Below are 23,187 nucleotides of genomic sequence, written 5' to 3'. Positions count from 1 at the left end.
GAGTTACTGTCCCCTGGTTGATGAGAATTACACGCCCCTCGTTAGAGAATTACTGTCCCCTCGATAATGAGTTACTGTCCCCTGATTGATGAGAATTACACTCCCCTCGTTAATGAGAATTACACTCCCCTCGTTAATGAGAATTACTGTCCCCTCGTTAATGAGTTACGGTCCCCTTGTTAATGAGGTCCAGTCCCCTCGTTAATGAGAAGTACACTCCCCTCGTTAATGAGTGTTTCTGTCACTTCGCAATGAGTTACAGTCCCCCCGTTAATGTGAATTACTGTCCCCTCGTTAATGAGTTACTGTCCCCTCGCCAATGAGAGTTACACTTCCCTCGTTATTGAGTCTGTCACCTCGTTAATGAGTTACTGTCCCCTTATTAATGACAATTACACTCCCCTCGTTAATGAGAATTACACTCCCTCGTTAATGAGAGTTACTGTCCCCTCGTTAATGAGTTACACTCCCCTCGTTAAGAGTATTACTGTCACTTCGCAATGAGTTACTGTCCCCCCGTTAATGTGAATTACTGTCCCCTCGTTAATGAGTTACACTCCCCTCGTTAATGAGTCTGTCTCCTCGTTAATGAGTTACTGTCCCCTGATTGATGAGAATTACACTCCCCTCGGTAATGAGAATTACACTCCCCTCGTTAATGAGAATTACACTCCCCTCGTTAATGAGTGTTACTGTCACTTCGCAATGAGTTACAGTCCCCCCGTTAATGTGAATTACTGTCCCCTCGTTAATGAGTTACTGTCCCCTTATTAATGACAATTACACTCCCCTCGTTAATGAGAATTACACTCCCTCGTTAATTAGAATTGCTGTCCCCTCGTTAATGAGTTACACTCCCCTCGTTAAGAGTATTACTGTCACTTCGCAATGAGTTACAGTCCCCCCGTTAATGTGAATTACTGTCCCCTCGTTAATGAGTTACTGTCCCCTTATTAATGACAATTACACTCCCCTCGTTAATGAGAATTACACTCCCTTGTTAATGAGAGTTACAGTCCCCTCGTTAATGAGTTACACTCCCCTCGTTAATGAGAATTACTGTCCCCTCAGGAATGAGTTACACTCCCCTCGTGAATGAGTTACACACCCCTCGTTAATGACAATTATACTCCCGTCTTTAATGAATTATACTCCCCTCGTTAATGAGTTCCTGTCCCCTCGTTAATGAAAGTTACACACCCCTCGTTAATGAGTTACACTCCCCTCGTTAATGAAAGTTACACACCCCTCGTTAATGAGAATTACACTCCCCTCGTTAATGAGTTACACTCCGCTCGTTAATGAGAATTACACTCCCCATGTTAATGAGTATTACTGTTCCCTCGTTAATGAGTTATTGTCCCCTTATTAATGACAATTACACTGCCCTCGTTAATGAGAATTACACTCCCTCGTTAATGAGTTACTGTCCCCTCGTTAATGAGAGTTACACTCCCCTCGTTAATGAATTACACTCCCCTCGTTAATGAGAATTACTGACCCCTCGTTAATGAGTTACACTCCCCTCGTTAATGAGTTACAATCCCCTCGTTAATGAGAATTACTGTCCCCTCATGAATGAGTTACACTCCCCTCGTGAATGAGTTACACACCCCTCGTTAATGAGAATTATACTCCCCGTTAATGAGTTACACTCCCCTCGTTAATGAGTTACAGTCCGCTCGTTAATAAGAATTACTGTTCCCTCGTTAATGAGAATTACACTCCCCTCGTTAATGAGTGTTACTGTCACCTCGCAATGAGTTACAGTCCCCCGTTTGAGATTTACTGTCCCCTCGTTAATGAGTTACTGTCCCCTCGTTAATGAGAATTACTGTCCCCGCGTTAATGAGAATTAGTCCCCTCGCCAATGAGAGTTACACTTCCCTCATTAATGAGTCTGTCCCGTCGTCAATGAGTTACTGTCTCATTAATGAGAATTACACTCCCCTCGTTAATGAGAATTACTGTCCCCTCGTTAATGAGTTACACTCCCCTCGTGAATGAGTTACACACCCCTCGTGAATGAGTTACACTCCCCTCGTTAATGAGAATTACACTCCCCTCTTTAATGAGTTACAGTCCCCACGTTAATAAGAATTACTGTTCCCTTGTTAATGAGTTACACTCCACTCGTTAATGAGTTACTGTCCTCTCATTAATGAGAATTACACTCCCCTCGTTAATGAGAGTTACTGTCCCCTCGTTAATGAGTTACTGTCCCCTCATTAATGAGTTACTGTCCCCTGATTGATGAGAATTACACTCCCCTCGTTAATGAGAATTACACTCCCCTCGTGAATAAGAATTACTGTCCCCTCGTTAATGAGTTATGGTCCCCTTGTTAATGAGTTCCAGTCCCCTCGTTAATGAGAAGTACACTCCCCTCGTTAATGAGTGTTACTGTCACTTCGCAATGAGTTACAGTCCCCCCGTTAATGTGAATTACTGTCCCCTCGTTAATGATTTACTGTCCCCTCGCCAATGAGAGTTACACTTCCCTCGTTATTGAGTCTGTCACCTCGTTAATGAGTTACTGTCCCCTTATTAATGACAATTACACTCCCCTCGTTAATGAGAATTACACTCCCTCGTTAATGAGAGTTACTGTCCCCTCGTTAATGAGTTACACTCCCCTCGTTAAGAGTATTACTGTCACTTCGCAATGAGTTACTGTCCCCCCGTTAATGTGAATTACTGTCCCCTCGTTAATGAGTTACAATCCCCTCGTTAATGAGTCTGTCTCCTCGTTAATGAGTTACTGTCCTCTCATTAATGAGAGTCACACTCCCCTCGTTAATGAGTTACTGTCCCCTCGTTAATGAGTTACACTCCCCTCGTTAATAAATTACTATCCCCTCATTAATGAGTCTCCCCTCGTTAATGAGTTACTGTCCCCCAATTAATGTGAATTACACTCCCTCGTTAATGAGAATTACACTCCCCTCGTTAATGAGAATTACTGTCCCCTCGTTAATGAGAATTACACTCCCCTCGTTAATCAGTCACTGTCCCCTCATTAATGAGAATTACACACCCCTCGTTAATGAGAATTACACTCCCCTCGTTAATGAGTGTTACTGTCACCTCGCAATGAGTTAGTCCCCCGTTAATGAGAATTACTGTCCCCTCGTTAATGAGTTACTGTCCCCTCGTTAATGAGAATTACTGTCCCCGTGTTAATGAGAATTACAGTCCCCTCGCTAATGAGAATTACACTCCCCTCGTTAATGAGTCTGTCCCCTCGTTAATGAGTTACTGTCTCATTAATGAGAATTACACTCCTCGTTAGTGAGAATTACTGTCCCCTCGTTAATGAGAATTACACTCCCCTCGTTAATGAGAATTATACTCCCCTAGTTAATGAGAGTTACTGTCCCATCGTTAGTGTGAGTTACACACCCCTCGTTAATGAGAATTACTGTCCCCTCGTTAAAGAGTTACACTCCCCTCGTGAATGAGTTACACACCCCTCGTGAATGAGTTACACTCCCCTCGTTAATGGGAATTACACTCCCCTCTTTAATGAGTTACACTCCCCTCGTTAATGAGTTACACTCCCCACGTTAATAAGAATGACTGTTCCCTTGTTAATGAGTTACACTCCCCTCGTTAATGAGTTACTGTCCTCATTAATGAGAATTACACTCCCCTCGTTAATTAGTTACTGTCCCCTCATTAATGAGAATTACACTCCCCTCGTTACTGAGAGTTACTGTCACCTCGCAATGAGTTACAGTCCCCCCGTTAATGAGAATTACTGTCCCCTCGTTAATGAGTTACACTCCCCTCGTTAATGAGTTACACTCCCCTCGTTAATGAGTTGCAGTCCCCCCGTTAATCAGAATTTCTGTCCCCTCGTTAATGAGTTACTGTCCCCTCGTTAATGAGAATTACTGTCCCCCGTTAATGAGAGTTACTGTCCCCCCGTTAATGAGAGTTACGGTCCCCTTGTTAATGAGAATTACACTCCCCTCGTTAATGAGTGTTACTGTCACTTCGCAATGTGTTACAGTCCCCCCGTTAATGTGAATTACTGTCCCCTCGTTAATGAGTTACTGTCCCCTTATTAATGACAATTACACTCCCCTCGTTAATGAGAATTACACTCCCTTGTTAATGAGAGTTACAGTCCCCTCGTTAATGAGTTACACTCCCCTCGTCAATGAGAGTTACGCTCCCCTCGTTAATGAGAATTACTGTCCCCTCAGGAATGAGTTACACTCCCCTCGTGAATGAGTTACACACCCCTTGTTAATGAGAATTATACTCCCCTCTTTAATGAATTACACTCCCCTCGTTAATGAGTTCCTGTCCCCTCGTTAATGAGAGTTACACTCCCCTCGTTAATGAGTTCCATCCCCTCGTTAATGAAAGTTACACACCCCTCGTTAATGAGAATTACACTCCCCATGTTAATGAGTATTACTGTTCCCTCGTTAATGAGTTACTGTCCCCTTATTAATGACAATTACACTCCCCTCGTTAATGAGAATTACACACTCGTTAATGAGTTACTGTCCCCTCGTTAATGAATTACACTCCCCTCGTTAATGAATTACACTCCCCTCGTTAATGAATTACAATCCCCTCGTTAATGAGAATTATTGTCCCCTCGTTAATGAGAATTACTGTCCCCTCGTGAATGAGTTACACACCCCTCGTTAATGAGAATTATACTCCCTGTTAATGAGTTACACTCCCCTCGTTAATGAGTTACAGTCCGCTCGTTAATAAGAATTACTGTTCCCTCGTTAATGAGTTACACTCCCCTCGTTAATGAGTCTGTCTCCTCGTTAATGAGTTACTGTCCTCGAATGAGAATTACACTCCCCTCGTTAATGAGGTACTGTCCCCTCGTTAATGAGAATTATACTCCCCTCGTTAATGAGTGTTACTGTCACCTCGCAATGAGTTACAGTCCCCCGTTAATGAGAATTACTGTCCCCTCGTTAATGAGTTACTGTCCCCTCGTTAATGAGAATTACTGTACCCGCGTTAATGAGAATTACAGTCCTCTCGCTAATGAGAATTACACTCCCCTCATTAATGAGTCTGTCCCCTCGCCAATTAGAGTTACACTTCCCTCATTAATGAGTCTGTCCCCTCGATAATGAGTTACTGTCTCATTAATGAGAATAACACTCCCCTCGTTAATGAGAATTACCCTCCCCTCGTTAGTGAGAGTTACACTCCCCTCGTTAATTAGAATTACTGTCCCCTCGTTAATGAGTTACACACCCCTCGTGAATGAGTTACACTCCCCTCGTTAATGAGAATTACACTCCCCTCTTTAATGAGTTACACACCCCTCGTTAATGAGAGTTACACTCCCCTCGTTAATGAGTTACAGTCCCCACGTTAATAAGAATTACTGTTCCCTTGTTAATGAGTTATACTCCCCTCGTTAATGAGTTACTGTCCTCTCATTAATGAGAATTAGACTCCCCTCGTTAATGAGAGTTACTGTCCCCTCGTTAATGAGTTACTGTCCCCTCGTTAATGAGTTACTGTCCCCTGATTGTTGAGAATTACACTCCCCTCGTTAATGAGAATTACACTCCCCTCGTTAATGAGAATTACACTCCCCTCGTTAATGAGTGTTACTGTCACTTCGCAATGAGTTACAGTCCCCCCGTTAATGTGAATTACTGTCCCCTCGTTAATGAGTTACTGTCCCCTCGTTAATGAGAATTACTGTCCCCGCGTTAATGAGAATTACAGTCCCCTCGCTAATGAGAATTACACTCCCCTCGTTAATGAGTCTGTCCCCTCGCCAATGAGTTACACTTCCCTCATTAATGAGTCTGTCCCCTCGTTAATGAGTTACTGTCTCATTAATGAGAATTACACTCTCCTCGTTAGTGAGAATTACTGTCCCCTCGTTAATGAGAATTACACTCCCCTCGTTAATGAGAATTATACTCCCCTAGTTAATGAGAGTTACTGTCCCCTCGTTAGTGTGAGTTACACTCCCCTCGTTAATGAGAATTACTGTCCCCTCGTTAAAGAGTTACACTCCCCTCGTGAATGAGTTACACACCCCTCGTGAATGAGTTACACTCCCCTCGTTAATGGGAATTACACTCCCCTCTTTAATGAGTTACACTCCCCTAGTTAATGAGTTACACTCCCCACGTTAATAAGAATGACTGTTCCCTTGTTAATGAGTTACACTCCCCTCGTTAATGAGTTACTGTCTCATTAATGAGAATTACACTCCCCTCGTTAATGAGAATTACACTCCCCTCGTTAGTGAGAGTTACACTCCCCTCGTTAATGAGAATTACTGTCCCCTCGTTAATGAGTTACACACCCCTCGTGAATGAGTTACACTCCCCTCGTTAATGAGAATTACACTCCCCTCTTTAATGAGTTACACACCCCTCGTTAATGAGAGTTACACTCCCCTCGTTAATGAGTTACAGTCCCCACGTTAATAAGAATTACTGTTCCCTTGTTAATGAGTTATACTCCCCTCGTTAATGAGTTACTGTCCTCTCATTAATGAGAATTACACTCCCCTCGTTAATGAGAGTTACTGTCACCTCGTTAATGAGTTACTGTCCCCTGATTGATGAGAATTACACTCCCCTCGTTAATGAGAATTACACTCCCCTCGTTAATGAGTGTTACTGTCACTTCGCAATGAGTTACAGTCCCCCCCGTTAATGTGAATTACTGTCCCCTCGTTAATGAGTTACTGTCCCCTTATTAATGACAATTACACTCCCCTCGTTAATGACAATTACACTCCCTCGTTAATGAGAATTGCTGTCCCCTCGTTAATGAGTTACACTCCCCTCGTTAAGAGTATTACTGTCACTTCGCAATGAGTTACAGTCCCCCCGTTAATGTGAATTACTGTCCCCTCGTTAATGAGTTACTGTCCCCTTATTAATGACAATTACACTCCCCTCGTTAATGAGAATTACACTCCCTTGTTAATGAGAGTTACAGTCCCCTCGTGAATGAGTTACACACCCCTCGTTAATGACAATTATACTCCCCTCTTTAATGAATTACACTCCCCTCGTTAATGAGTTCCTGTCCCCTCGTTAATGAAAGTTACACACCCCTCGTTAATGAGAGTTACACTCCCCTCGTTAATGAGTTCCTGTCCCCTCGTTAATGAAAGTTACACACCCCTCGTTAATGAGAGTTACACTCCCCTCGTTAATGAAAGTTACACACCCCTCGTTAATGAGAATTACACTCCCCTCGTTAATGAGTTACACTCCGCTCGTTAATGAGAATTACACTCCCCATGTTAATGAGTTACACTCCGCTCGTTAATGAGAATTACACTCCCCATGTTAATGAGTATTACTGTTCCCTCGTTAATGAGTTACTGTCCCCATATTAATGACAATTACACTGCCCTCGTTAATGAGAATTACACTCCCTCGTTAATGAGTTACTGTCCCCTCGTTAATGAGAGTGACACTCCCCTCGTTAATGAATTACACTCCCCTCGTTAATGAATTACACTCCCCTCGTTAATGAGAATTACTGTCCCCTCGTTAATGAGTTACACTCCCCTCGTTAATGAGTATTACTGTCCCCTCATGAATGAGTTACACACCCCTCGTGAATGAGTTACACACCCCTCGTTAATGAGAATTATACTCCCCGTTAATGAGTTACACTCCCCTCGTTAATGAGTTACACTCCCCTCGTTAATGGGAATTACACTCCCCTCTTTAATGAGTTACACTCCCCTCGTTAATGAGTTACACTCCCCACGTTAATAAGAATGACTGTTCCCTTGTTAATGAGTTACACTCCGCTCGTTAATGAGAATTACACTCCCCATGTTAATGAGTTACACTCCCCTCGTTAATGAGTTACTGTCCCCTTATTAATGACAATTACACAGCCCTCGTTAGTGAGAGTTACACTCCCCTCGTTAATGGGAATTACTGTCCCCTCGTTAATGAGTTACACTCCCCTCGTGAATGAGTTACACACCCCTCGTTAATGAGAATTACACTCCCCTCTTTAATGAGTTACACACCCCTCGTTAATGAGAGTTACACTCCCCTCGTTAATGAGTTACAGTCCCCACGTTAATAAGAATTACTGTTCCCTTGTTAATGAGTTACACTCCCCTCGTTAATGAGTTACACTCCCCTCGTTAATGAGTTACTGTCCTCTCATTAATGAGAATTACACTCCCCTCGTTAATTAGAGTTACTGTCCTCTCATTAATGAGAATTACACTCCCCTCGTTAATGAGTTACTGTCCCCTGATTGATGAGAATTACACTCCCCTTGTTAATGAGTTCCAGTCCCCTCGTTAATGAGAATTACACTCCCCTCGTTAATGAGTGTTACTGTTACTTCGCAATGAGTTACAGTCCCCCCCCCGTTAATGTGAATTACTGTCCCCTCGTTAATGAGTTACTGTTCCCTCGCCAATGAGAGTTACACTTCCCTCGTTATTGAGTCTGTCCCCTCGTTAATGAGTTACTGTCCCCTTATTAATGACAATTACACTCCCCTCGTTAATGAGAATTACACTCCCTCGTTAATGAGTTACAGTCCCCTCGTTAATGAGAATTACTGTCCCCTCATGAATGAGTTAAACTCCCCTCGTGAATGAGTTACACACCCCTCGTTAATGAGAATTATACTCCCCTCTTTAATGAGTTACACTCCCCTCGTTAATAATTTCCTGACCCCTCGTTAATGAAAGTTACACACACCTCGTTAATAGGTTACAGTCCCCACGTTAATAAGAATTACTGTTCCCTTGTTAATGAGTTACACTCCCCTCGTTAATGAGGTACTGTCCTCTCATTAATGAGAATTACACTCCCCTCGTTAATGAGAATTATACTCCCCTAGTTAATGAGAGTTACTGTCCCCTCGTTAGTGTGAGTTACACTCCCCTCGTTAATGAGAATTACTGTCCCCTCGTTAAAGAGTTACACTCCCCTCGTGAATGAGTTACACACCCCTCGTGAATGAGTTACACTCCCCTCGTTAATGGGAATTACACTCCCCTCTTTAATGAGTTACACTCCCCTAGTTAATGAGTTACACTCCCCACGTTAATAAGAATGACTGTTCCCTTGTTAATGAGTTACACTCCCCTCGTTAATGAGTTACTGTCTCATTAATGAGAATTACACTCCCCTCGTTAATGAGAATTACACTCCCCTCGTTAGTGAGAGTTACACTCCCCTCGTTAATGAGAATTACTGTCCCCTCGTTAATGAGTTACACACCCCTCGTGAATGAGTTACACTCCCCTCGTTAATGAGAATTACACTCCCCTCTTTAATGAGTTACACACCCCTCGTTAATGAGAGTTACACTCCCCTCGTTAATGAGTTACAGTCCCCACGTTAATAAGAATTACTGTTCCCTTGTTAATGAGTTATACTCCCCTCGTTAATGAGTTACTGTCCTCTCATTAATGAGAATTACACTCCCCTCGTTAATGAGAGTTACTGTCCCCTCGTTAATGAGTGTTACTGTCACTTCGCAATGAGTTACAGTCCCCCCCGTTAATGTGAATTACTGTCCCCTCGTTAATGAGTTACTGTCCCCTGATTGATGAGAATTACACTCCCCTCGTTAATGAGAATTACACTCCCCTCGTTAATGAGTGTTACTGTCACTTCGCAATGAGTTACAGTCCCCCCCGTTAATGTGAATTACTGTCCCCTCGTTAATGAGTTACTGTCCCCTTATTAATGACAATTACACTCCCCTCGTTAATGACAATTACACTCCCTCGTTAATGAGAATTGCTGTCCCCTCGTTAATGAGTTACACTCCCCTCGTTAAGAGTATTACTGTCACTTCGCAATGAGTTACAGTCCCCCCGTTAATGTGAATTACTGTCCCCTCGTTAATGAGTTACTGTCCCCTTATTAATGACAATTACACTCCCCTCGTTAATGAGAATTACACTCCCTTGTTAATGAGAGTTACAGTCCCCTCGTGAATGAGTTACACACCCCTCGTTAATGACAATTATACTCCCCTCTTTAATGAATTACACTCCCCTCGTTAATGAGTTCCTGTCCCCTCGTTAATGAAAGTTACACACCCCTCGTTAATGAGAGTTACACTCCCCTCGTTAATGAGTTCCTGTCCCCTCGTTAATGAAAGTTACACACCCCTCGTTAATGAGAGTTACACTCCCCTCGTTAATGAAAGTTACACACCCCTCGTTAATGAGAATTACACTCCCCTCGTTAATGAGTTACACTCCGCTCGTTAATGAGAATTACACTCCCCATGTTAATGAGTTACACTCCGCTCGTTAATGAGAATTACACTCCCCATGTTAATGAGTATTACTGTTCCCTCGTTAATGAGTTACTGTCCCCATATTAATGACAATTACACTGCCCTCGTTAATGAGAATTACACTCCCTCGTTAATGAGTTACTGTCCCCTCGTTAATGAGAGTGACACTCCCCTCGTTAATGAATTACACTCCCCTCGTTAATGAATTACACTCCCCTCGTTAATGAGAATTACTGTCCCCTCGTTAATGAGTTACACTCCCCTCGTTAATGAGTATTACTGTCCCCTCATGAATGAGTTACACACCCCTCGTGAATGAGTTACACACCCCTCGTTAATGAGAATTATACTCCCCGTTAATGAGTTACACTCCCCTCGTTAATGAGTTACACTCCCCTCGTTAATGGGAATTACACTCCCCTCTTTAATGAGTTACACTCCCCTCGTTAATGAGTTACACTCCCCACGTTAATAAGAATGACTGTTCCCTTGTTAATGAGTTACACTCCGCTCGTTAATGAGAATTACACTCCCCATGTTAATGAGTATTACTGTTCCCTCGTTAATGAGTTACTGTCCCCTTATTAATGACAATTACACAGCCCTCGTTAGTGAGAGTTACACTCCCCTCGTTAATGGGAATTACTGTCCCCTCGTTAATGAGTTACACTCCCCTCGTGAATGAGTTACACACCCCTCGTTAATGAGAATTACACTCCCCTCTTTAATGAGTTACACACCCCTCGTTAATGAGAGTTACACTCCCCTCGTTAATGAGTTACAGTCCCCACGTTAATAAGAATTACTGTTCCCTTGTTAATGAGTTACACTCCCCTCGTTAATGAGTTACTGTCCTCTCATTAATGAGAATTACACTCCCCTCGTTAATTAGAGTTACTGTCCCCTCGTTAATGAGTTACTGTCCCCTGATTGATGAGAATTACACTCCCCTTGTTAATGAGTTCCAGTCCCCTCGTTAATGAGAATTACACTCCCCTCGTTAATGAGTGTTACTGTTACTTCGCAATGAGTTACAGTCCCCCCCCCCCCGTTAATGTGAATTACTGTCCCCTCGTTAATGAGTTACTGTTCCCTCGCCAATGAGAGTTACACTTCCCTCGTTATTGAGTCTGTCCCCTCGTTAATGAGTTACTGTCCCCTTATTAATGACAATTACACTCCCCTCGTTAATGAGAATTACACTCCCTCGTTAATGAGTTACAGTCCCCTCGTTAATGAGAATTACTGTCCCCTCATGAATGAGTTAAACTCCCCTCGTGAATGAGTTACACACCCCTCGTTAATGAGAATTATACTCCCCTCTTTAATGAGTTACACTCCCCTCGTTAATAATTTCCTGACCCCTCGTTAATGAAAGTTACACACACCTCGTTAATAGGTTACAGTCCCCACGTTAATAAGAATTACTGTTCCCTTGTTAATGAGTTACACTCCCCTCGTTAATGAGGTACTGTCCTCTCATTAATGAGAATTACACTCACCTCGTTAATGAAAATTACTGTCCCCTCATTAATGAGAATTACACTCCCCTCGTTAATGAGAGTTACTGTCCCCTCGCAATGAGTTACAGTCCCCCGGTTAATGAGAATTACTGTCCCCTCGTTAATGAGTTACTGTCCCCTCGTTAATTAGTTACACTCCCCTCGCTAATCAGAATTTCTGTCCCCTCGTTAATGAGTTACTGTCCCTGATTGATGAGAATTGCACTCCCCTCGTTAATGAGAGTTACTGTCTCCTCGTTAATGAGAATTACACTCCCCTCGTTAATGAGTGTTACTGTCACTTCGCAATGAGTTACAGTCCGCCCCGTTAATGTGAATTACTGTCCACTCGTTAATGAGTTACTGTCCCCTCGCCAATGAGAGTTACACTTCCCTCGTTATTGAGTCTGTCCCCTCGTTAATGAGTTACTGTCCCCTTAATGACAATTACACTCCCCTCGTTAATGAGAATTACACTCCCTCGTTAATGAGAGTTACTGTCCCCTCGTTAATGAGTTACAGTCCCCTTGTTAATGAGAGTTACGCTCCCCTCGTTAATGAGAATTACTGTCCCCTCATGAATGAGTTACACTCCCCTCGTGAATGAGTTCCTGTCCCCTCGTTAATGAAAGTTGCACACCCCTCGTTAATGAGAGTTACACTCCCCTCGTTAATGAGTTCCTGTCCCCTCGTTAATGAGTTCCTGTCCCCTCGTTAATGAAAGTTACACTCCCCTCGTTAATGAAAGTTACACACCCCTCGTTAATGAGAATTACACTCCCCTCGTTAATGAGTTACAATCCCCTTGTTAATGAGAATTACTGTCCCCTCGTTCATGAGAGTTACGCTCCCCTCGTTAATGAGACTTACGCTCCCCTCGTTAATGAGAATTACTGTCCCCTCATGAATGAGTTACACTCCCCTCGTGAATGAGTTACCGTCCCCTCGTTAATAAGAATTCCTGTTCCCTCGTTAATGAGTCTGTCTCCTCGTTAATGAGTTACTGTCCTCTCATTAATGAGAATTACACTCCCCTCGTTAATGAGTTACTGTCCCCTCGTTAATGAGAATTACACTCCCCTCGTTAATGAGAGTTACACTCCCCTCGTTAATGAGTTACAGTCCCCACGTTAATAAGAATTACTGTTCCCTTGTTAATGAGTTACACTCCCCTCGTTAATGAGTTACTGTCCTCATTAATGAGAATTACACTCCTCCCGTTAATGAGTTACTGTCCCCTCGTTAATGAGAGTTACACTCCCCTTGTTAATGAGTTACTGTCCCCTCATTAATGAGTCTGTCCCCTTGTTAATGAGTTACTGTCCCCTCATTAATGAGAATTACACTCCCCTCGTTTATGAGAATTACTGTCCCCTCATTAATGAGAATTACACTCCCCTCGTTAATGAGAGTTACTGTCACCTCGCAATGAGTTACAGTCCCCCCGTTAATGAGAATTACTGTCCCCTCGTTAATGAGTTACACTCCCCTCGTTAATGAGTTACAGTCCCCCCGTTAATCAGAATTTCTGTCCCCTCGTTAATGAGTTACTGTCCCCTGATTGATGAGAATTACACTCCCCTCGTTAATGAGTTACTGTCCCCTCGTCAATGAGTTACTGTCCCCACGTTAATAAGAATTACTGTTCCCTTGTTAATGAGTTACACTCCCCTCGTTAATGAGTTACTGTCCTCTCATTAATGAGAATTACACTCACCTCGTTAATGAGATTTACTGTCCCCTCATTAATGAGAATTACACTCCCCTCGTTAATGAGAGTTACTGTCACCTCGCAATGAGTTACAGTCCCCCCGTTAATGAGAATTACTGTCCCCTCGTTAATGGGTTACTGTCCCCTCGTTAATTAGTTACACTCCCCTCGCTAATCAGAATTTCTGTCCCCTCGTTAATGAGCTACTGTCCCTGATTGATGAGAATTGCACTCCCTCGTTAATGAGTTACTGTCTCCTCGTTAATGAGAATTACACTCCCCTCGTTAATGAGTGTTACTGTCACTTCGCAATGAGTTACAGTCCGCCCCGTTAATGTGAATTACTGTCCACTCGTTAATGAGTTACTGTCCCCTCGCCAATGAGAGTTACACTTCCCTCGTTATTGAGTCTGTCCCCTCGTTAATGAGTTACTGTCCCCTTATTAATGACAATTACACTCCCCTCGTTAATGAGAATTACACTCCCTCGTTAATGAGAGTTACTGTCCCCTCGTTAATGAGTTACACTCCCCTCGTTAATGAGAGTTACGCTCCCCTCGTTAATGAGAATTACTGTCCCCTCATGAATGAGTTACACTCCCCTCGTGAATGAGTTCCTGTCCCCTCGTTAATGAAAGTTGCACACCCCTCGTTAATGAGAGTTACACTCCCCTCGTTAATGAGTTCCTGTCCCCTCGTTAATGAAAGTTACACTCCCCTCGTTAATGAAAGTTACACACCCCTCGTTAATGAGAATTACACTCCCCTCGTTAATGAGGTACAATCCCCTTGTTAATGAGAATTACTGTCCCCTCGTTAATGAGAGTTACGCTCCCCTCGTTAATGAGAATTACTGTCCCCTCATGAATGAGTTTCACTCCCCTCGTTAATGAGTCTGTCTCCTCGTTAATGAGTTACTGTCCCCTTGTTAATGAGAATTACACTCCCCTCGTTAATGAGAGTTACACTCCCCTCGTTAATGAGTTACAGTCCCCACGTTAATAAGAATTACTGTTCCCTTGTTAATGAGTTACACTCCCCTCGTTAATGAGTTACTGTCCTCATTAATGAGAATTACACTCCTCCCGTTAATGAGAGTTACACTCCCCTTGTTAATGAGTTACTGTCCCCTCATTAATGAGTCTGTCCCCTTGTTAATGAGTTACTGTCCCCTCATTAATGAGAATTACACTCCCCTCGTTTATGAGAATTACTGTCCCCTCATTAATGAGAATTACACTCCCCTCGTTAATGAGAGTTACTGTCACCTCGCAATGAGTTACAGTCCCCCCGTTAATGAGAATTACTGTCCCCTCGTTAATGAGTTACACTCCCCTCGTTAATGAGTTACAGTCCCCCCGTTAATCAGAATTTCTGTCCCCTCGTTAATGAGTTACTGTCCCCTGATTGATGAGAATTACACTCCCCTCGTTAATGAGAGTTACTGTCCCCTCGTCAATGAGTTACTGTCCCCTTATTAATGACAATTACACTCCCCTCGTTAATGAGAATTACACTCGCTCGTTAATGAGAGTTACTGTCCCCTCGCTAATGAATTACACTCCCCTCGTTAATGAGTATTACTGTCACTTCGCAATGAGTTACAGTCCCCCGTTAATGTGAATTACTGTCCCCTCGTTAATGAGTTACTGTCCCCTTATTAATGACAATTACACTCCCCTCGTTAATGAGAATTACACTCACACTTAATGAGAGTTACAGTCCCCTCGTTAATGAGTTCCTGTCCCCTCGTTAATGAAAGTTACACTCCCCTCATTAATGAGAATTACTGTCCCCTCATGAATGAGTTACACTCCCCTCGTGAATGAGTTACACACCCCTCGTTAATGAGAATTATACTCCCCTCTTTAATGAGTTACACTCCCCTCGTTAATGAGTTCCTGTCCCCTCGTTAATGAAAGTTACACACCCCTCGTGAATGAGAGTTACAGTCCCCTCGTTAATGAAAGTTACACACCCCTCGTTAAAGAGAATTACAGTCCCCTCGTTAATGAGTTCCTGTCCCCTCGTTAATGAAAGTTACACACCCCTCGTTACTGAGAGTTGCACTCCCCTCGTTAATGAAAGTTACACACCCCTCGTTAAAGAGAATTACAGTCCCCTCGTTAATGTGAATTACTGTCCCCTCATTAATGAGAATTACACTCCCCTCATTAATGAGAATTACTGTCCCCTCGTTAATGAGTTACACTCCCCTCGTTAATGAGAATTACACTCCCCTCGTTAATGAGTTACTGTCCCCTCATTAATGAGAATTACACTCCCCTCGTTAATGAGAATTACACTCCCCTCGTTAATGAGTGTTACTGTCACCTCGCAATGAGTTAGTCCCCCGTTAATGAGAATTACTGTCCCCTCCTTAATGAGAGTTTCTGTCCCCTCATTAATGAGTTACACTCCCCTCGTTAATGTGTTACTGTCACCTCGTTAATGAGAATTATCCTTCCCTTATTCATCAGAATTACGTTTTCCACGTTAATAGGGATTTCACTCCCTCGTTAATGAGTTAGGCCCCCCTTAACGAGACTTGACTTCCCCTAATCAATGAGAATTGCCCTCTTCTTGTTGAAGCAGGGAACAGGCTACGTTTGATTTGCAGTGCTGAATGAGGCAGGAAGAAACTATCTCAGAGATGCCCGAGGGAGCAGTGACCACAACATGGTAGAATTTAAATTTCAATTTGAGAGCGAGGGGATCTCAGGCTGCCTCATTGCCTCTCCAGCGCCGTGCCTGACGTCTCTTGTCTCTTATTCACAGGGGTATTAACCTCCCTTTCTGCTCTTTCCCCTCTCCCTCCACCCCCCCTCGAGCAGCCGACGTTGAGGATTACCTCCTGCCGGAGCGACTGGATGTGCCGAGTTTCACTGCGCCACCAGGCCTGGCCCCGACCATCCTCTGCTCGGACGAGGTGCTGGCCTTCAAACCTTCAGCGGCCACTCGGCGGAGGGACAGGAGCCCACCCATGCTCTCCATGGCCATCAAGATCACACTGGATACCAAGAAGAGCATCAAGGTATACCGGCCATGCTAATAGAGTTCAGAGCAGTCGGACTGTGCCCAGTCAGTATGTCAGACTCTCTCTCCCCCTGTCTCTCTCTCTCTTTCCCCCTGTCTCTCTCTCTCTCTCTCTCTTTCCCTCTCTGTCTCTGTCTCTCTCTCTCTCCCTGTCTCACTCTCCCTCTCCCTGTTTCTCTCTGTGTGTCTCTCTCTGTTTGTCTGTCTCGCAGCCTCTCAGTCTGTCTCTCTCTCTGTCTGTCTCTGTCTGTCTCTCTGTCTGTCTCTCTGTCTGTCTCTCTGTCTGTCTCTCTTACACTCTCCCTGCCTCTCTCCCTGATTCTCTCCCTGACTCTTTGTTTCTCTCCCTGTCCCTCTCTCCCTCTCTCTGTCCCTCTCTCCGTCTCTCTCTGTCCCTCTCTCCGTCTCTCTCTCTCTCTCTCCCACGACTCTCACTCACACAGACACTCTCACACTGTACCACTCCCCCACTCCCTCCCTCCCTCTGTACCCCTCCGTCTTGCTCTCTTTCTCTTTGTCTCGCTATCTCACTATCTCACTCCCTCGCTCTTTGCCTGACCTTTTTGCTTCTTCATTGCAGGAGTTCCTGGTTGCCCTGAGAGTAGAAGGTGCCACCCTGTGCCACCGCATGGCCCTGACAAACCAAAGCTGGCACGAGCAGGTAAGGGGCAAGAGCCGCCCACTTCCTCACCCCCGACTCACTGCTCGACGGCACCTCCCAAACTGCACAAAGCCCACCTCCCTCAGTCTCCCCCTGGCCGCCACCTACAAATCAGCGAAGGAGAGAAACCGCTTTGCTGGCAAACCTTCCGCCCTCCTTGGCCACGGGCCTTGACCGTTTCACCTCATTTCTCAATTGCGGTAATTTTCTATATTGGTGAAGGAATGATTTGCAGGGTGTGCAGACTGACTGGCCCTTTGTGTGGTGGCGTGAGAGAATTAAAGGAACATGACGCGTTAGTCCCGGGACCGCACGCTGCCCAATGAGCCACCCGTGTAGATTTGGCAGAGAGGCCATCTGCCTCCTTTCTGGTTCAAAAGGTCACCGGTGAGAGTCCCACTCCAGACATCTGAACCTCATCACCCAGGCCGACACTCCAGTGTCAGTGCTGAGGGAGTGCAGCACTGTCAGAGGGTCAGTGCTGAGGGAGTGCCGCACTGTCAGAGGGTCAGTACTGAGTGAGTGCAGCACTGTCAGAGGGTCAGTACTGAGGGAGTGCTGCATTGTCTGAGGTCAGTACTGAGCGAGTGCCGCACTGTCAGAGGGTCAGTACTGAGGGAGTGCAGCACTGTCAGAGGGTCAGTGCTGAGGGAGCGCCGCACTGTCAGAGGGTCAGTACTGAGGGAGTGCTGCACTGTCAGAGGGTCAGTACTGAGGGAGTGCTGCACTGTCACAGGGTCAGTACTGAGGTAGTGCTGCACTGTCAGAGGGTCAGTACTGAGCGAGTGCCGCACTGTCAGAGGGTCAGTACTGCGGGAGTGCCGCACTGTCAGAGGGTCAGTACTGAGGGAGTGCAGCACTGTCAGAGGGTCAGTACTGAGGGAGTGCCGCACTGTCAGAGGGTCAGTACTGAGGGAGTGCCGCACTGTCAGAGGGTCAGTACTGAGGGAGCGCCGCACTGTCAGAGGGTCAGTACTGAGGGAGTGCAGCACTGTCAGAGGGTCAGTGCTGAGGGAGTGCTGCACTGTTGGAGGGTCAGTACTGAGGGAGTGCTGCACTGTCAGAGGGTCAGTACTGAGGGAGTGCTGCACTGTCAGAGGGTCAGTACTGAGGGAGGAGAGCACTGTCAGAGGGTCAGCACTGAGGTAGTGCTGCACTGTCAGAGGGTCAGTACTGAGGGAGTGCTGCACTGTCAGAGGGTCAGTACTGAGGGAGTGCTGCACTGTCAGAGGGTCAGTACTGAGGTAGTGCTGCACTGTCAGAGGGTCAGTACTGAGGGAGTGCTGCACTGTCACAGGGTCAGTACTGAGGTAGTGCTGCACTGTCAGAGGGTCAGTACTGAGGGAGTGCTGCACTGTCAGAGGGTCAGTACTGAGGGAGTGCTGCACTGTCAGAGGGTCAGTACTGAGGGAGTGCCGCACTGTCAGAGGGTCAGTACTGAGGGAGTGCTGCACTGTCAGAGGGTCAGTACTGAGGGAGTGCTGCACTGTCAGAGGGTCAGTCCTGAGGGAGAGCTGCACTATGAGAGCGTCTGTCCTGATCGGGATGTCCCTTTCCGCTGCAGCTTCTCGGACCTCCCATCTTCCCGGGGGAGGGGGGGGTGTGGTTGTTCTCATACCGCGTGTGGAATCGGTTGTGTCGATCGGACGTATCGCGATAAACCCTCCCCTTCTCATTGCGCCTGCACCGTTTGTTCTCTCGCAGTTAATGGATTTCTTCGATGTGATTGACGAGCCGATTCTGGGTTACAGCCCCCCCACGGTGATCACCGTCCTGCACACCCACCTAGTCAGCTGTGCCGTCGACTACAGGTACCCGCGCGGCGAAGCTTCGCTCTCGCCCTGGCCGCCGCCCCGTGGCGATTGGCCAACCTCCACGGCCTTTGACACGCCGAGCCTCCCAGCGTTACTGAACGAAAGAGAACAAACCACTCCAGCACTGGCTGCTGGAAGAACGTGTCGGGGAGCCCAGCTGGTTGAAGCTCGCTCTCGGGGTTGAATGATCAGGGTGCCAACTCACCCTGCTCCCCCTCGGGCTGATCAACTCAACACTTTCTTCAGAAAGTAATGAAGCTGTGGATGGTTCGCCAGGGATTGTCTCTCTCGCGCTCTCTCTGTCTCTCTCGCGCTCTCTCTGTCTCTCTCGCGCTCTCTCTGTCTCTCTCGCGCTCTCTCTGTCTCTCCCGCCCTCTCTCTGTCTCTCGCGCGCTCTCTCTGTCTCTCTCGCGCTCTCTCTGTCTCTCCCGCCCTCTCTCTGTCTCTCCCGCCCTCTCTCTGTCTCTCGCGCGCTCTCTCTGTCTCTCGCGCGCTCTCTCTGTCTCTCGCGCGCTCTCTCTGTCTCTCGCGCGCTCTCTCTGTCTCTCGCGCGCTCTCTCTGTCTCTCGCGCGCTCTCTCTGTCTCTCGCGCGCTCTCTCTCTCTCGCGCGCTCTCTCTGTCTCTCGCGCGCTCTCTCTGTCTCTCGCGCGCTCTCTCTGTCTCTCGCGCGCTCTCTCTGTCTCTCGCGCGCTCTCTCTGTCTCTCGCGCGCTCTCTCTGTCTCTCGCGCGCTCTCTCTGTCTCTCGCGCGCTCTCTCTGTCTCTCGCGCGCTCTCTGTCTCTCGCGCGCTCTCTGTCTCTCGCGCGCTCTCTCTGTCTCTCTCGCGCTCGCGCTGTCTCTCTCGCGCTGTCTCTCTCGCTCTCTCTCTGTCTCTCGCGCTCTCTCTCTGTCTCTCTCGCACGCTCTCTCTCTCCCGCGCACTCTCTGTCTCTCGCGCACTCTCTCTCTCTCTCTCTCTCTCTCTCTCTCTCTCTCTCTCTCTGTCTCTCCCACGCACTCTCTGTCTCTCTCGCACTCTCTCTCTCTCTGTCTCTCTCGCACTCTCTCTGTCTCTCTCGCACTCTCTCTGTCTCTCTCGCACTCTCTCTCTCTCTCTCTCGCGCTCTCTCTGTCTCTCTCTCTCGCGCTCTCTCTCTCTCTCTCTCCCGTGCACTCTCTGTCTCTCTCGCACTCTCTCTGTCTCTCTCGCACTCTCTCTCTCTCGCGCTCTCTCTGCCTCTCTCGCGCTCTCTCTGTCTCTCTCGCACTCTCTCTGTCTCTCTCGCACTCTCTCTGTCTCTCTCGCACTCTCTCTGTCTCTCTCGAACTCTCTCTGTCTCTCTCGCACTCTCTCTGTCTCTCTCGCACTCTCTCTGTCTCTCGCACACTTTCTGTCTCTCTCGCATTCTCTCTGTCTCTCTCGCTCTGTCTCTCTCGCGCTCTCTCTGTCTCTCCCGCGCTCTCTGTCTCTCTCGCGCGCTCTCTGTCTCTCTCGCGCGCTCTCTGTCTCTCTCGCGCGCTCTCTGTCTCTCTCGCGCTCTCTCTGTCTCTCTCGCGCTCTCTCTGTCTCTCTCGCGCTCTCTCTGTCTCTCTCGCGCTCTCTCTGTCTCTCTCGCGCTCTCTCTGTCTCTCTCGCGCTCTCTCTGTCTCTCTCGCGCTCTCTCTGTCTCTCTCGCGCTCTCTCTGTCTCTCTCGCGCTCTCTCTGTCTCTCTTGCGCTCTCTCTGTCTCTCTTGCGCTCTCTCTGTCTCTCTTGCGCTCTCTCTGTCTCTCTTGCGCTCTCTCTGTCTCTCCCGCGCTCTCTCCGTCTCTCTCACGCTCTCTCTGTCTCGCGCTCTCTCTGTCTCTCTTGTGCTCTCTCTGTCTCTCTCGTGATCTCTCGCGATCTCGCTGTCTCTCTCGGTCTCTCTCTGTCTCTCTCTGTTCCTCTCGCACTCTCTCGCTCTCTCTGTCTCTCTCTGTCTCTCTCGCGCTCTCTGTCTCTCTCGCGCACTCTCTGTTCCTCTCGCACTCTCACTGTCTCTCTCGCGCTCTCTCTGTCTCTCGCTCTCTCTCGCTCTCTCTGTCTCTCTCACGCTCTGTCTCTCGCGCTCTCTCTGTCTAGCGCTCTCTCAGTCTCTCTCGTGCTCTCTCTGTCTCTCTCGCGCTCGCTCTGTCTTGCGCTCTCTCGCGCTCTCGCTGTCTTTCGCGCTCTCGCTGTCTCTCTCACTCTGTCTCTCTCGCGCTCTCTCTGTCTCTCTCGCGCTCTCTCTGTCTCTCTCGCGCTCTCTCTGTCTCTCTCGCGCTCTCTCTGTCTCTCGCGCTCTCTCTGTCTCTCCCGCGCTCTCTCTGTCTCTCTCGTGCACTATCTGTTTCTCTGTCGCGCTCTCTCTGTTTCTCTGTCGCGCTCTCTCGGTCTCTCTCGCGCTCTCTCTGTTCCTCTCGCACTCTCTCTCTCGCGCTCTCTCTGTCTCTCTCGCGCTCTCTCTGTCTCTCGCGCTCTCTCTGTCTCTCTCGCTCTCTCTCTGTTTCTCTGTCTCTCTCGCTCTCTCTCTGTCTCTCTCGCGCTCTCTCTGTCTCCCGCGCTCTCGCTCTCTCTCATACTCTCTCTGTCTCTCTCTCTGTCTCTCTCGCTCTCTCTCTCGCTCTCTCTCTGTCTCACTTGCTCTCTGTCTCTCGCGCGCTCTCTCTGTCTCTCTCGTGCACTCTCTGTCTCTCGCGCTCTCTCTGTCTCTCGCGCTCTCTCTGTCTCTCTCGCGCTCTCTGTCTCTCACGCTCTCTGTCTCTCTCGTGCACTCTCTGTCTCTCGCGCTCTCTCTGTCTCTCGCGCTCTCTCTGTCTCTCGCGCTCTCTCTGTCTCTCGCGCTCTCTCTGTCTCTCGCGCTCTCTCTGTCTCTCGCGCTCTCTCTGTCTCTCGCGCTCTCTCTGTCTCTCGCGCTCTCTCTGTCTCTCGCGCTCTCTCTGTCTCTCGCGCTCTCTCTGTCTCTCTCTCGCGCTCTCTGTCTCTCGCGCTCTCTGTCTCTCGCGCTCTCTGTCTCTCGCGCTCTCTGTCTCTCGCGCTCTCTGTCTCTCTCGTGCACTCTCTGTCTCTCTCGCGCTCTCTCTGTCTCTCGCGCTCTCTCTGTCTCTCTCGCGCTCTCTCTGTCTCTCTCGCGCTCCCTCTGTCTCTCCCGCGCTCCCTCTGTCTCTCCCGCGCTCTCTCTGTTCCTCTCTCTGTCTCTCTCACGCTCTCTCTGTCTCGCGCTCTCTCTGTCTCGCGCTCTCTCGCGCTCTCTCTGTCTCTCGCGCTCTTGCTGTCTCTCGCGCTCTCTGTCTCTCTCGCGCGCTCTCTCTCTCTCTCGCGCTCTCTCTGTCTCTCTCGCGCTCTCTCTGTCTCTCTCGCTCTCTCTCTGTCTCTCTCGCGCTCTCTCTGTCTCCCGCGCTCTCGCTCTCTCTCACACTCTCTCTGTCTCTCTCTCTGTCTCTCTCGCTCTCTCTGTCTCTCTTGCTCTCTGTCTCTCGCGCGCTCTCTCTGTCTCTCTCGTGCACTCTCTGTTTCTCTCGTGCACTCTCTGTCTCTCGCGCTCTCGCTCTCTCTCACACTCTCTCTGTCTCTCTCTCTCGCTCTCTCGCTCTCTCTCTGTCTCTCTTGCTCTCTGTCTCTCGCGCGCTCTCTCTGTCTCTCTCGTGCACTCTCTGTTTCTCTCGCGCTCTCTCTGTCTCTCGCGCTCTCTCTGTCTCTCGCGCTCTCTCTGTCTCCCGCGCTCTCGCTCTCTCTCACACTCTCTCTGTCTCTCGCGCGCTCTCTCTGTCTCTCGCGCTCTCTCTGTCTCTCGCGCTCTCTCTGTCTCTCGCGCTCTCTCTGTCTCTCGCGCTCTCTCTGTCTCTCGCGCTCTCTCTGTCTCTCGCGCTCTCTCTGTCTCTCGCGTTCTCTCTGTCTCTCTCGTGCTCGCTCCGTCTCTCTCGTGCTCTCTCCGTCTCTCTCGCGCTCTCTCCGTCTCTCTCGCGCTCTCTCTGTCACTCTCGCGCTCTCTCTGTCTCTCTCGCGCTCTCTCTGTCTCTCTCGCGCTCTCTCTGTCTCTCTCGCGCTCTCTCTGTCTCTCGCGCTCTCTCTGTCTCTCTCGCGCTCTCTCTGTCTCTCTCGCGCTCTCTCTGTCTCTCTCGCGCTCTCTCTGTCTCTCTCGCGCTCTCTCTGCCTCTCTCGCGCTCTCTCTGACTCTCTCGCGCTCTCCGTCTCTCTCGTGCACTCTCTGTCTCTTG

General features: G+C 47.8%; 1 protein-coding gene across 1 annotated transcript in view; it reads left to right on the top strand.

Moving 5' to 3' along the window:
• atg2a (autophagy related 2A) overlaps positions 1-23,187 on the top strand; it is a 152,492-nt gene that overhangs the window by 14,492 nt on the left and 114,813 nt on the right. The window contains exons 5-7 of the mRNA XM_072489455.1: positions 16,314-16,513; positions 17,096-17,176; positions 18,881-18,987. Coding sequence (XP_072345556.1) covers positions 16,314-16,513; positions 17,096-17,176; positions 18,881-18,987 — 388 coding nt within the window. The remainder of the gene's footprint in view (positions 1-16,313; positions 16,514-17,095; positions 17,177-18,880; positions 18,988-23,187) is intronic.

The sequence above is a fragment of the Scyliorhinus torazame genome, chromosome 24 (assembly GCF_047496885.1).
Source record: "Scyliorhinus torazame isolate Kashiwa2021f chromosome 24, sScyTor2.1, whole genome shotgun sequence".
Classification (NCBI taxonomy): domain Eukaryota; kingdom Metazoa; phylum Chordata; class Chondrichthyes; order Carcharhiniformes; family Scyliorhinidae; genus Scyliorhinus; species Scyliorhinus torazame.
This window is presented reverse-complemented; position numbering and strand designations above follow the sequence as displayed.